The 13,447-nt window shown below is 32.6% G+C and overlaps 1 protein-coding gene across 4 annotated transcripts in view; it reads right to left on the bottom strand.

The window, feature by feature from the left end:
* LOC118190674 (neuronal acetylcholine receptor subunit alpha-6-like) overlaps window positions 1-13,447 on the bottom strand; it is a 91,022-nt gene that overhangs the window by 22,193 nt on the left and 55,382 nt on the right. For all 4 annotated transcript variants that reach the window (XR_015041676.1, XM_085818659.1, XM_085818658.1 and 1 more), the window contains one exon: window positions 9,464-9,671. Coding sequence is in view for 3 of the 4 variants with exons in the window: in XM_085818659.1 (XP_085674785.1) it covers window positions 9,464-9,671 (208 nt within the window). In the remaining variant the exon portion in view is untranslated. The remainder of the gene's footprint in view (window positions 1-9,463; window positions 9,672-13,447) is intronic.

Genomic DNA, 13,447 nt, shown 5'->3' with positions numbered 1-13,447 from the left:
TTGACTATTACGAAAAAATTTGAAATAGTTTGTAGAAATAATAAATGAATGGGAGAAAAATTCCTAAGGTAATGTTGTATACATGTCTATATAATCTCGAAAGCAGAAAATTTTTGTAATAAATTTTGAAGAATAACGCAATGTAAAACTCCTTCTAAGCTAACCCCTCTTCCCTCCAAAACCTTTTTTAAATCCACCTTCTGCATCATATAAGTAGCGACTAAAAGGCAAAACTAATGTTGTCACTTAGGAGAGATTTCAGAGTACAAGTACTAAACGATTAAGATATTTTTTGAGACGAAAACATATTTCTGGTACTCTGTAACTTATCGGAAATGCTATTTAAAAAGCCAATTTTTTTCCTATAGCTCACTTAGCCATTTATCCCTTTGTTCGTTCAGTTACGTAGCTTTGTTTATGTTACTTGAACCAGCATTTCGTGCTAGAAAAATGCTATATCAGGCATAAGAAAATCTCTGAGAGTTAATTCTACATTTATGCTTGTTATTTTCCTTTCGAACGTTCAAGGCTGTGTTGATTTTTCATCAACTGACACAAAATTTTCTACACTACTTACCGAACAAGCTGTTATGTTATGATGTTTAATTCATTAACTAGATATTTTATTAAATACTTTTTGGCCTTTTATAGACTTCAGCAAAATGTAAATTAGGTTAGGCCAGCAGTTCTCAACCTTTTGACTAATGCGTACCATCTAAGCAAAAATTGAAAACCTTTAGTACCACCACTACGAAGTACTACTACCACCACCTCTCTTGAACAAAGCTCAGATCGCATAAATTTACGAGTGTTAGAGAAAAAACTCGATCAGGATGTTGATTTTTTTATATTTTGAATTTAATAGTTAAAAATACTTTGCTTCTTTCCGTACCACCTATTTTTCTCTTGCGTACCACCAGTGGTACGTGTACCACCGGTTGAGAACATAGGCATAAACAACAAGAGCAAGAGTATTTGTATAATTCACTAGCAACGGAAGATCGCTTTTGACCAACAATTCAGCAACCTCCTCAAGCCATGCATCATTCGTATTTGCTTTGTAAGAGGCTGTGAATTATTTGCTTTGCCTTATTATTTGCCTATTACACTCTATTGAATCCGCATTTGTTCGGTATGTTTTTTTCTATTGGTGGTCGTGTTATAATTCATGTAATATGAAAGCATTACGAAAGTATGAATATATATGAAATTTATATGAAAATATATGAAAGTATTTCATGTAATATGAACTCTTATCAACATGTCTCAGAATTTCGAGATCAAATTCCTGAGACATGAATCGCAGCCTACAGAGACTACGATTTATCCTATCATGCAACTGCTTCTTACGTGGGTCGAAATCCAGTAACTCTTATGAGAATTTTTAGTCAGTGAGTCCTGGAGTGCCATGAAAAACTATTTACGGGATTTGAACTGCTTTCTCCCACCAATATACCAAACGACATACATATTATTCACATCACTGTTAGAGACTTTAGAAACCACATATTCTGAGATAGAAAGTTGAGTACGTTGCAGAGGATCAAGCATCCCGAACGTACAGACGACGACAGATACAACAATATGGATTGTTAACAATACAACCACAGCTTTGGCTACCCATGACGCTACAGCACAGTAACCAGCGCCTGACAATGGCGTATTCAGTAATATATATGGACACATCTATTACACGATGTCTTTTCTGACATATCCCGCTTTTGCTTACATTATGGGAGCTATATCCCAGTGCTAAAGCACGGGGGGAAAAGCAAATGTTGGGAGCTTGTATTCTTCATCACCATATCGGCTCAGCATCTGGATAAATGGTATGGGGTGCCATTGGGTACACATCCCGTTATCTTCTAATCCCCATATTCGGTACTTTTATCAGATACAGCTGAAGCTTTAAAATCCATGAGTATGCCTTATTTTCAGTATTTCCGTTGTCTTGTTTTTCATCAGGACATTTCGAGTTCGCATGAGGCCGACATTAAAATCATTTACACCATTTAAAAAATTCAGAAAAATTAATCTATTTTGACTTCGAGCATCCCGGTGTTGACACCACTGCTCTTGGCACATATGAGTTCATTGTGCTACGCTTCTTCAGTGTACACCGTGTTTCAGAAAGAATATACGTATTACAAAGTGTTATGTTGTCCAAACTATCGATCACTGCTCCCCGGCTCGGCTATTGGCGAAATGAATACATAGTCTACTTTATATTAATAGACGTTAGATGTCAGTTGTCTTCTGTTTTGCGTGGTAACCGTCACATGTTTAAAATGGCTACTTTGCAGTAGAAATCATTTTGTGTTTTCGAGTTTGCGAAATGCAATTTCGTGATTACAGTGCAAAGACCTTTCAAGTTGACGTCCCAAAGTGATCCTCCGAATGGGTGGAACATTCGCAGATGGTCTTGACAGTTCATAAATATAGGATGTGTATGTAAAGGAAAGAGACCTGGCCTCCCTCGTGCTTGCGACGAAAATGTTGTACGAATTCAAACTGCTTTCCAATGTAGTCGTTCAAAATTACCTCGTCGTGCCAGTCGGGAGTTACAACTGCCTACAACAACAGTTTGGCGTATTGTAAGACGTCGGTTGGTTATGAAGCCATACAAGTTACATTTGTTACAGGGCCTGCTTCCTGATGACAAACGCAAACGTGTGGCATTTTGTAACGAGATTATTAATGCTATTAACAATGATAACACTTTCGCACAACGCATCGTGTTCAGTGATGAAGTGACTTTTCATGTTAGTGGTCATGTAAACAAACACAATGTTTGAATTTGGGGCCTACAGAACCCACATGCAGGCATTGAACATGCACTTCGCCCAAAATCAATGTGTTTTGTGCGATATCCCGATTATCTGTTTACGGCCCATTCTTCTTTGATGGAAACACTGTTAACGGTCAGCAGAATCTTGCTATGTTACCAAACTGGTTGTTTCCGAGGCTGCACGAAGACAACTTCATTTTTTAACAAGACGGAGCACCCCCTCACTGGTGTCACCAAGTGCGTGATTATCTGAATGAAACTCTGCCGAACCGTTGGATTGGTGGTCAAGGAGCTGGCAACTTAGTATATCTCAGCTGCCCTCTACGGTCACCGGATTTGACACTTCTGCCTGTGGGGTTTCATTAAAGCCAACGTTTATGTACCTCCACTCCACCAAAACCTGGAAGAGATGAAGAACCGGATCCGTACTGTCATAACATCAGTGAGTACCGGCATGCTTACCCAAGTATGGGAGGAATTGGAGTATCGATGTAATATTGTTCGTGTTGCTGACGGAGGATATATTGAACATCTGTAATCTGAACTTAAAAGCTTCGTACATATGTGTGTAAAGTTTCATATTCGTATGTCATACAGTTTAATAAATATATGCATTCAAAATACGTATATTCTTTTTGAAACACGCTGTACAAGGTATCTGGCTCCTGCGTTGACTAGCTTCAGAATTGTCATTAATCGTAAACGTCTGATTAGTGGTTACAGAGAGACTGCGCGGCAATACCATCCAGCGAGTATAACAAGCAAATTCTAGTATTGCAGAAAAGCCCCATGGCATATTCTGTTCCCGGAAATTAGTAGAAATTTTTATTATTTAATCTTTTAGGTATAATTTTATTGCAAAATAAATGTGATTCTGCTATCTGCTTTCCATTACAGGAAAGCAATTTTAATAGCCAGCTGCATCTTAGTTAATTTGTGAGGATTAAAATTCATCTGGATGGACTTCTTTGATTATGGCAAAGTATAGTATAGCTATTTGCCTAAAGAAAGAAATAATCTTATGGATGATTTTCTGATTAAAATTGATTTATATTCTACTTCACATAAAGATTCGTCTAAATAAGGCACAGCAGTATGAAAGAAGCTAATTTAAACCAAATCTTATATCGCCAGTTATATGCAGGGCCTGATTTAGACTTGATGAGACCCTAAGCTATTTAAATACGAGGCCTTTATAAGTGTGTTATACTATATTTATACTATAGTTTAAATTTTTGGGGTCCCCAAGAAAGTGGGGGCTCTAAGCTATAGCTTGTGTAGCATATACGTAAATCCTGCACTGGTTATATGTTACACCTTATATCCCACGACGTATATGTCACGCAGTATGTGTGATGGGAATGACTACCGTCTACACTTAGCTATCAGGTAACAACTATAAATTCAGAAAATACCACTTTAATATTCAAAGAAATTACTTAGTGACTACCGTCTAAACTGAGTTATCAAATATTAACTATTAATTCAGAAAATACCACTAACTATTCAAAGAATTTGCTCAAACTCGCAAAATGATCTAAACAAGGCAAAAAAGTATAGAGTAAATTAAGTTAAACCATACCTTAATATTGTGAAGCATATGTTATGCCGTATACGTTATAGTATCCTCTTTCTATCATGGCTTTTGTATCAAGGGTGCTATATACAGCACGCCTGCGAATTATCCTTTATTAGCTAATAAAAGAAGTAAAGTACAACTTAGATAACGAAGAAACTTTTTGTTAACACGACTTAGTGGTTTTGAGAATTTAGAAAGATTTACCAGCAAATTAACAGAAGTTGCATCTTCCAGGTTTTGGCTTATATGCTATGGCAAAGCACACAAGAGGTATTTGTCCTAAAGGGACTTTCTAAAGAAAAATGACTCATATCCATGTTGCCCATGGGGAAAATTTAGAAAATGCTATGCAGCTAGCCCGTTAGCCAGGATTTGAACCTGAATTAAACTAAAAGATTTCAGTGACTTTGCCAATCAGCCGCTAGGTTACATCTTTCAGATGAAAAGTTAAAAGTTAATAAAAACCTTATTGCAACAAAACAATTTCATTATGATATGACTACTTTGAATTTTTCTGTACTTCACTATTAAATAATAGCTGTAAGTTCAGAAAATATCACTTAACATTCAAAGAAATTGCCCAAATTGAAAATGACAAGACGAAAGAACGTAACAACCAGAATAACTCATTTTAGTGCGTGCTAAATTTCATACGTATCAGTTATAGTTAATGAGTTGTATTTACACCCATTCATAGAGTCTTCTCACAAATAACTTGCATCTTCGTTTCTGGCAAGCTATTGTGAATACTATCTTTTAAAGATCCTACGTATTTGACATTTCTTGCACTGTACTTCGTTTTCGCTCATACTAAGAAACGAAAGAAGTTTTCAAGCTTACTTAAAACGTTAGAACGTTACCGATCAATCTAAAATGAACGTACCTGTGCGTCTACAATGTTTCAACAATTATTCATAAAAATCAAGGTTGGAAGAAAGACACGTTATCCGCCCAAGTAGCACACGACGTTACAAAGACGTTGCAAACAGGTCCAAGAGTTGCAAAGTGATCTTTTACGACGTCTTTACAACGTTGCGAAGACGCAAAATATTTGCCGTTGTATCTTGGAAATTTGTCGACGTCGCTGTAACGTCACGATATGACCGCTTTTAGACGTGATCATTTTAGCATTTGTTTCATAGTTCATCAGCCTTACTTTTAGAATGAATAGACTAAATCTGCTCTTTCAAAAACCTAAAGTCCGCATAAGATTTACTTTGTAATGTTTCATTACTTTATTTCATCTAAATATATTAATCTAAGATAGATTCATCTAATGATATATAAATTTAATATAAATACTTTTGATTTATTAAGTTTAATTAGTACTAAAATACGTGCTAAATTAATGTTTAAAATTTTGTTAAAATAATTAATACTTCAAATATTTTTATAAATATTATAGCAAAATATTTAAAAATGAAACTAATCTATAAAGTAAGTTATTAAGTTATGCATTTTATATATTTTAAAAAATTATATTTCCGAAATCAATGCAAATCACATGTTAGCAATTATTTCAATGCTGAAATATGACTTTATTTATTATCTTTGAAGTAAGGACGAATTTATTTGAATTAATATGCTGACATAATATAAAATATTTTACCGCATACAGTGCAAAAAGTACAATTTTCGCGAAGATATGATTGTGCGTGAAGATGTATTCACGGATAAATATGGGGCGTTTTAAAGAATTCCGAGAAAACGTCCAATGTTAAAAGAGGATGCATATCCATGAGTATTTAACGGCTGTTCAATATATATGACGGAAAACTCACCGACAATCAGGAGAAGCAGAACGGAAAAATTAATGGAAAAGGAGAAAGAAATATTAACACTTTTCATGGAAAAAGACAAAATTAATGGCTTTGATAAATTACTAAGAAATGTTGACATTAAAATTAGAGAAACAGTGAACAAAAATACGAAATTCATTACCTATAAAAATTCTAATGAACAGTTTATTATGTTTTAACGTTTTTGTCCATCTCTACAAATTTCAAATGCATTCAAAAATGCTTGGTTTAATCCTAGTATACGGTACACTCGGGATTTGGCGACATTGACATTACAAATGTTTCAGCGAGCCCGATAAATAATTTTTGTAAATATAATCTTGTTTGTAATTCTATTCAGTCGAAATAATTCTTCTAGGCTATTTAAAAATGAGTCTATTAAATTATCAGAAGAACCGTCGAAAGGTTTAATGCAATCGCCTGAAAGGTACACTGCATTGCTGTTCGGCCGGTGTTATTTACTGGGTGCTTATATAAACGAAAATCTCGAGGTCAGTTTTGCGCGCTTTGGCGCTTCGGCTGCCAAATTCGAACAACCAACTTCGTTAACTGCGCAATTTTGTTAAACTCCATTTTATTTTCGTGAATTTTTGCTTCACGGTTTTCTAATTCACCGTCGGAATTAAATATTGGAGAGCTTTAATACAGAAAGAGGACGATGTATAGGCATCTAATGATGGCAGTTTATTTGAATTGAGGGGAAATCATCTTAGGAATGCCGAATTTGTGCTTATTTTGTTTGTGAATATCTGCTCTACAAGACGACACCCAAATGTTGAATTTTGGATACATCGTGTAAAAAATATCACATGCAAAGTACTACAATCGTCCATAGAGTAAAATAGTGTTCTCTTTTAGTGTTTTACTTTTCCGGTGATTAAAATTACATAATTCAATATTCAGTGGCTCCAGCGGTGCAATATTTGGATACACGGATATATGATCGAAAAATAGTGTTAAGGAAGCATTAGCATTACTATAAAGTATTGTAATCTATAATTATGTGGTATTTAATTGTATAATATTAAAAAGCACTAAATATTTTTTTTATTGATTGCAAATTGCAGTTTTATTACTTTCGTTTGGTATCTATTCTTCTAAACACGGTGTAATTCGCGTTTTTTTAAATATTGCCGTTAATGTATGTATATTAGATTATCTCAATAAATGAATGTTGGAAATTAGGTTTTATTCTTTATTAAATTTAAGTATAGTCTATTTTCTTCGCTTACTTCTTATGTGTCTGTGATAACAAAGAAATTCATAATAAATATAAACAAAAAATTTCATTGTGTGCTACTTAACGAGGAGCTTACTTTAACGTACTTAGCTTACTATCGTATACTATATTATTTTATTATTTCTGTACAGTATTAAAAGGAAAGTTATTGATTATAAGAAGGGCATGAAATTATCATTATAATCTACCACTATTTCTAAAATGTAGAAACTAAAAATAAGTAAATACATTTACATATGATCGAAAGAAATGGTGTTAAGAATCATCAGCATTACTAGCAAGTACTGCGATCCATAATTATTGCAGTTTTAACTGCTTACTATTTAAAAAACATAAATAATTTTTTATTAATTGGAAATTTTAGTTCTGTTACCTTCTTTCTGCTATTTATACTTTTAAACCCTGCTAGTGCATGTTTTTTCTTAAATAGTGCTAATGTTGTTTGTTAGGTTATTATTTCATTCTAGATATGAATATGGGAAGTGTTTTTTTAATATTAGCTTTAGGTATATTTTTGTTGATTACATTTATTAACTACTTTTTACTTTTTTGATTACATTTATTAACTACTTTATACAGTCTTTCATTTGCATATCTTGGAGATATAAAAGTTAATGGTTATATTTTTACTAGGAAGCGCGAATAAATTTATGCTTTAGTTCAGGTAAAATACTGATTATGTTACCTCACGCTTCCTAATTTATCATGACAGGGGCGATTTTCATTGTCTTTGAGATTTAACAGAAATAAATGTGATAATGCTGTTATAATCAGAGATACTCTTTTTTACACACATATATAGCTTTACTTTTATTATGTCAACTATTATTATTATATATTTATAATAACCACTTTCATTATTACTGTCATTTACGTACTAAAGGATTACGGAAAAAATGATGAATATTAAATAATCGTAACTTAGAATTTAAGTTATTTAAAAAATATAGCTTACAGTACTGAAAATAAGTAAAGCTATTATTAATTATGTATATTTAGTCTAAAGAGAAATTTAAAAAATATAGTTTAAAGTACTGAAAATAATTAAGGCTATTATTTATTATGCATATTTAGCCTAAAGGAAAAAAATTGTATTATCTTCTGTTTTTGAGGAAATGATAAAATATTAAAACTTTAGAAAAATACAAGGAATACGTTAAAGCAATTACATTAGTTTAAAGCAAAATTTTAGAAAAAGAATAAAAATACATTAATTATTAAACTTATTTTTCTGCATAAATCATTATGTAACACAAGGACGTCATAACGACTTTTTCACAACTGTGGCAAAAAGATTAAATTTGCGAACATTTAGGCGTCGTTAAGACGTCGTGATACGATGCTTTCACAACCAAAATATAACGCGAGAAAGGCGCAATAACGGCGTCTATTTAACATAAACCTCATCTATAAAGACGTCTTTGTAACGGTTGCAAAGCAGTGGAGTTTCGCGGACATCTGGGCGTCTTAAAACGACATATTGCAACGTTTTTGCAACGACATCCGCCACCAGTTTGCAACGGGCAGTATTTAGCCATGTTTGGCAAGGATACATATTTTGATACTGGATACATTTGTAGAAATCAAATGCTAGAATACACTTGTTACCTTTTCTTTGTTCTGAATTACGAAATGCTCTAAAAATGATGACATTTAAACTGAGATTTTACTTTAGAGAACAAGAAATACCAATCAGAAACAAATTTTGGACATTAAGATGGAAGATTGAGTAAAATTACATTTGTTTTGTTCAATACTATGCTTGATAGTAATTGCTTTATGCGAATATTGTTTTTATTGTTCAATTATTGAACAAATAACATCAGGTACTGGTTTCATGAAATCGAAAGAATAATTCCATCTACACTTCTTGCGGTAAGCAGAGAATATTTTAAAAATATTTAAGATAGGATATGTTAGTTTTGTTATATCTGTTGCCTTTTTGCAGCTTGGCTGAGATCGTGTGTAAAAATCCGGCCTTAAAAAGTGTAATCCGAAATGCAAAGTTATAAATAAGTTATTTACAAAAGTCTAAAATAATTTTATATGGAACTTACTTCAGTACGCGTAAGATGCACATCCACTTCATTCTCACTGTATGTCCAGGAACCCAAAATAATGTTGCAGTTAATTACGTTTTTCGTAGCTCGATTGCGGAGCGGGCAACGACTTTTAATCGTGGTAGGTGGAACCCACATGACATTTCCGTCGGGGTAGATCAGGACTTGGGACAAAGGCTCAAGGAAAATGTCTTGAGCTGGAGTTCTGAAATTTGATACCACATTTTCAAAACTGATTCTATACATAACCATTTAAAAAAATTAAATAAAGACTTGAATAATAAGTAATAATCTTGTTTGATTTGATAAATAACAGTGTATACGTTCCCTAAGATGAAATATGCAAATCATTAAAACACAATGATCAATGGCCTGGTAGTAGTTTGTGACAGTTTATCAAAGGCAATTAGTCAAAAGCAGATCTCGAACCCAAACACTACTGTGACAAATGCTAGCGGTTAAAGGAAACAGTTTGTAAGAAATTTCAATATCGGATCAATATAACGTGCTTCCCTTGTTTTTCCCAGATAATCGCAATAGCCCTCATTTTTATAAAATTTCTTCTTAGCATTGTTACGGTTTTTCTTTTTATTTAGTTAGCTATTTTTAGTAGAATTGTTATTAAAATTGTTATTAAAATAAATGCTTCCCTTGTTTTTCTCAGATAATCGCAATAGCCCTCATTTTTATAAAATTTCTTCTTAGCATTGTTACGGTTTTTCTTTTTATTTAGTTAGCTATTTTTAGTAGAATTATTATTAAAATTGTTTTATATCTCCTTGCGATGCAGCACGAGACTTATTTGAAGAGAAAGCTACAATGGAAAAATTAAAATACAGGAGCACGCGCAACTAACATTTTAATAATATATATCTCGTAATTGTACTCGTTTAATATCCAGAAAAATCCAGAAAATACGAGACGTTTCTCGTTCATATTTAAAACGCTTATAAAAAGCCGGAGGAAAACATCTCAGTTCAGTTGATTTATGGAATTGTTTAGAAAACTGTAGTTGTGTAGTTATTGCTGTTAATGATTGTAGCGAATTCGCGGTGAAATCGGATTAGCTTTCTCTGTTTTGAATTAAGTTCTGTTGAATGATTTAATAGTTTAAAAGATAACTACTGCGAGATATTTCAATTGTACAAATATCTGAGGAAATTTAAGCATTTTGTTTTATTTGTTGTGATATAATAAATTTTAATCACCTTTCATCGGAACCCGTACACACTAAACAGCCTTTACTGCAAATTTTCCTCTAAATTATACTGCTTACCTGGAAGTGTAAGGCTCACGTTTGTGTTTTGTATCGTGATTACCCAAAAAAGAAATAGGTGATGTTATTAATGATGTCCAAATGGAAGATGTCATTAAACGCGTGGCAGAGGCAAGCGTCACTCTTCTAAATCGGATGTAAAATTTGCATTTCATACCTTTCGCATAAGACAGTCTGACACATACAAAACTGATTTTGCCACCCTTGAGAGACATTATTCATTTCTCTAAATGCACTTTGGTGTCACTAATGTCCCACAATGGGTCTACAATGACAAATTTAATAATTAAATTAGCTTAAAGCAATTACATTAGTTTAAAGCAATTAAATTAGCTTAAAATTATCTAGTACTCCGCAATGTAAACACATACATTGCCGATATTTCAAATTCACATGATGTCTTAGGTTACCATTTAAAAGTGTTTTACGAAATCCTTCAGAAACTAATAATACTGGATTCAAGTTTACACATGAAAAACAGTGATTTGCAGTATCAGAAATCACTCTTTTTGGTCGAATTCTTTCTGAAGATGGTAAAGGTTCTGATCCCGATCGCACAGTATCAGTTGAACACTACTTGACTCTTAGATCATTTCAAGAAATTCGTAGTTTCCTTGGATTTGCCAATCAATTTAGAACGCACGTTAGTATTTATTCTGTTACTGCTAAATCACTCACATTTTGAAAGGATTGGAATGGGAGACTAGCAATGCTGTCATTATTTTAACAGACATTCGAGATCTTAAAATCTGTAATTACTGCAGCTTCCATTTTTGGTATTTTAAACAAGGACTACCAATTTTTAGACGCATCTTATTTTGGATTAGGTGCAGTTTTATCTCAAGATCAGGATGGAAAGCGCCACATCATTGAATATGTATCATGAATCGTCTTGGTTCAAGTTTCAGAACATCAGTAAAAAACAATGCAACCACATATGAAGTGGCGAAATTCGCTGTTAATCGCAAATTTGCGCGATATTTTTCAGTAGATTTGATTCAATTCTACTTTACAACTGGCAAGCACAATCTTACCGCTGATCATCTTCACGTTTTCCAATACCACCGGTTTGTTTAATGATTGCTGGAAGTTGTGAATCAGTCATTTGTGCAAAATAAATGCGTAATGTCAATGCGTAAATGCCTTGTGTCAGTATATTTTTCACATATTTAAAGAAGAAAAACTTTTCAAACTTTATCACCGAATCACTTTTCAAACTGTTTCTACCAAATATTATAGCCACTATTATTTATAAAAACGTTTAATCCAGTAGAATCTGTATGCATATTCCGCGTATTAGGGAAATACGATAGCAGCTAGAGCCACCAAAATTTTAATGCACTTAGTCCTCACCGTGAACATGTTCATCTCGAAGCCCAAATTTTTAATTTCGAATTTGTTCTTTTACGTATTTCATACTTTTTAGAAATTTAATAAACTTTGATTAACAAACTTATCAGTTTAAAAGTTAGACTTGAAAATGAAACATTTTTATTTACAGTGTACCAGACTCTTGTCATTCGGCAAAAAGTAAGTCATCTTTCAGTTTTAATAAAAAAATTCGGCTATTTGAAAGCAATGTGTTGCCACCAACGGAAATAAAATATTTTTATTTTCCAAGACCCAGCGCACTGCCATATTCAGTAAAGCCTAAAATATTTAACTTTGGGATTTAATCTGGTAGGTTACTGGGTAACAAACTAAGCAATTTAAAAGAAACAGATTTCTTAATATTTTTATACTTTTGATTTAATATAAATGCATTAAAATCATGAGATGTCTAATTAGAAATATTTTTACAAAATGACACTAACTGTTCTCATTAAAATCATTGTCGACTATTTAATTCCTTGTACGCAATAAAGGAGGTATTGTAATCGTGAAAAAATTTCAGGCTTCAGATTACGATAAAATTATCCATTTTGACTATTTTTTGTATGACGTTTGTACGTAATGACAGGATAAAGCATTCCTTATTCGAAAACGAATTGTAAAATAGATTCAAAATGGATTTTTTCTTGACGTCATACGTAAACTGCGCAAAAAAAAGGGGGGAGCAGTTTTATATTTCTCGTCCTACTGGGCCGATTGACGAAATTCAAATTGCGTTTTTTATGTCTCGAAAGCGCGACTTAGGATATATATTAGATTTATATATAGCATCACTCTTAACATAGGTATTTTGACACAAAATCGGACTTTTTCAGAAATGAAATGCCAATTTTTTTCTATATTTCGATTCTACTAGTCAAATTATGCCTAAATATGAAATTTTGTACAATTTAGCGCGACATTTACGGAGAAATTCAAAAATTTAATTTAGCGTATTTTTTTCAGTTTCGCCAAGAATAATTTATTTGGCGGGCGAACTTCTTAATTTATAGCAACCCATTTTCCTTTTCTTTTTTTCATTTTAAACAAGAGGAAAAAAACACATCCTTCATATCTTCGAGTAATTTTAACAAAGTGCGTATTATCGTTTGGCGTTATTATCGCTCAAAAACGATGCAAAATTTCAAATCGCTCCAATATGTAAATTCATGTATATCTATAAAATTTGGAATAAAAAACTCTAATTTTTTACAGTAGTGCCTAGAAATACATCTACTTTAAGATGATGTTAAAAATTTTTCGAAAATTTTTTCGAAAAATTTGTAAAAATATTTAAAAATACAAATTTTAATAATAAATAATTAAAAATGTGC

Source organism: Stegodyphus dumicola, chromosome 6 (genome assembly GCF_044657685.1).
Source record: "Stegodyphus dumicola isolate Sdum_Otavi_A_Nest chromosome 6, ASM4465768v1".
Taxonomy (NCBI): domain Eukaryota; kingdom Metazoa; phylum Arthropoda; class Arachnida; order Araneae; family Eresidae; genus Stegodyphus; species Stegodyphus dumicola.
Note: the sequence above shows the minus strand (reverse complement) of the source record. Positions and strands in the feature narration are given on the sequence as shown.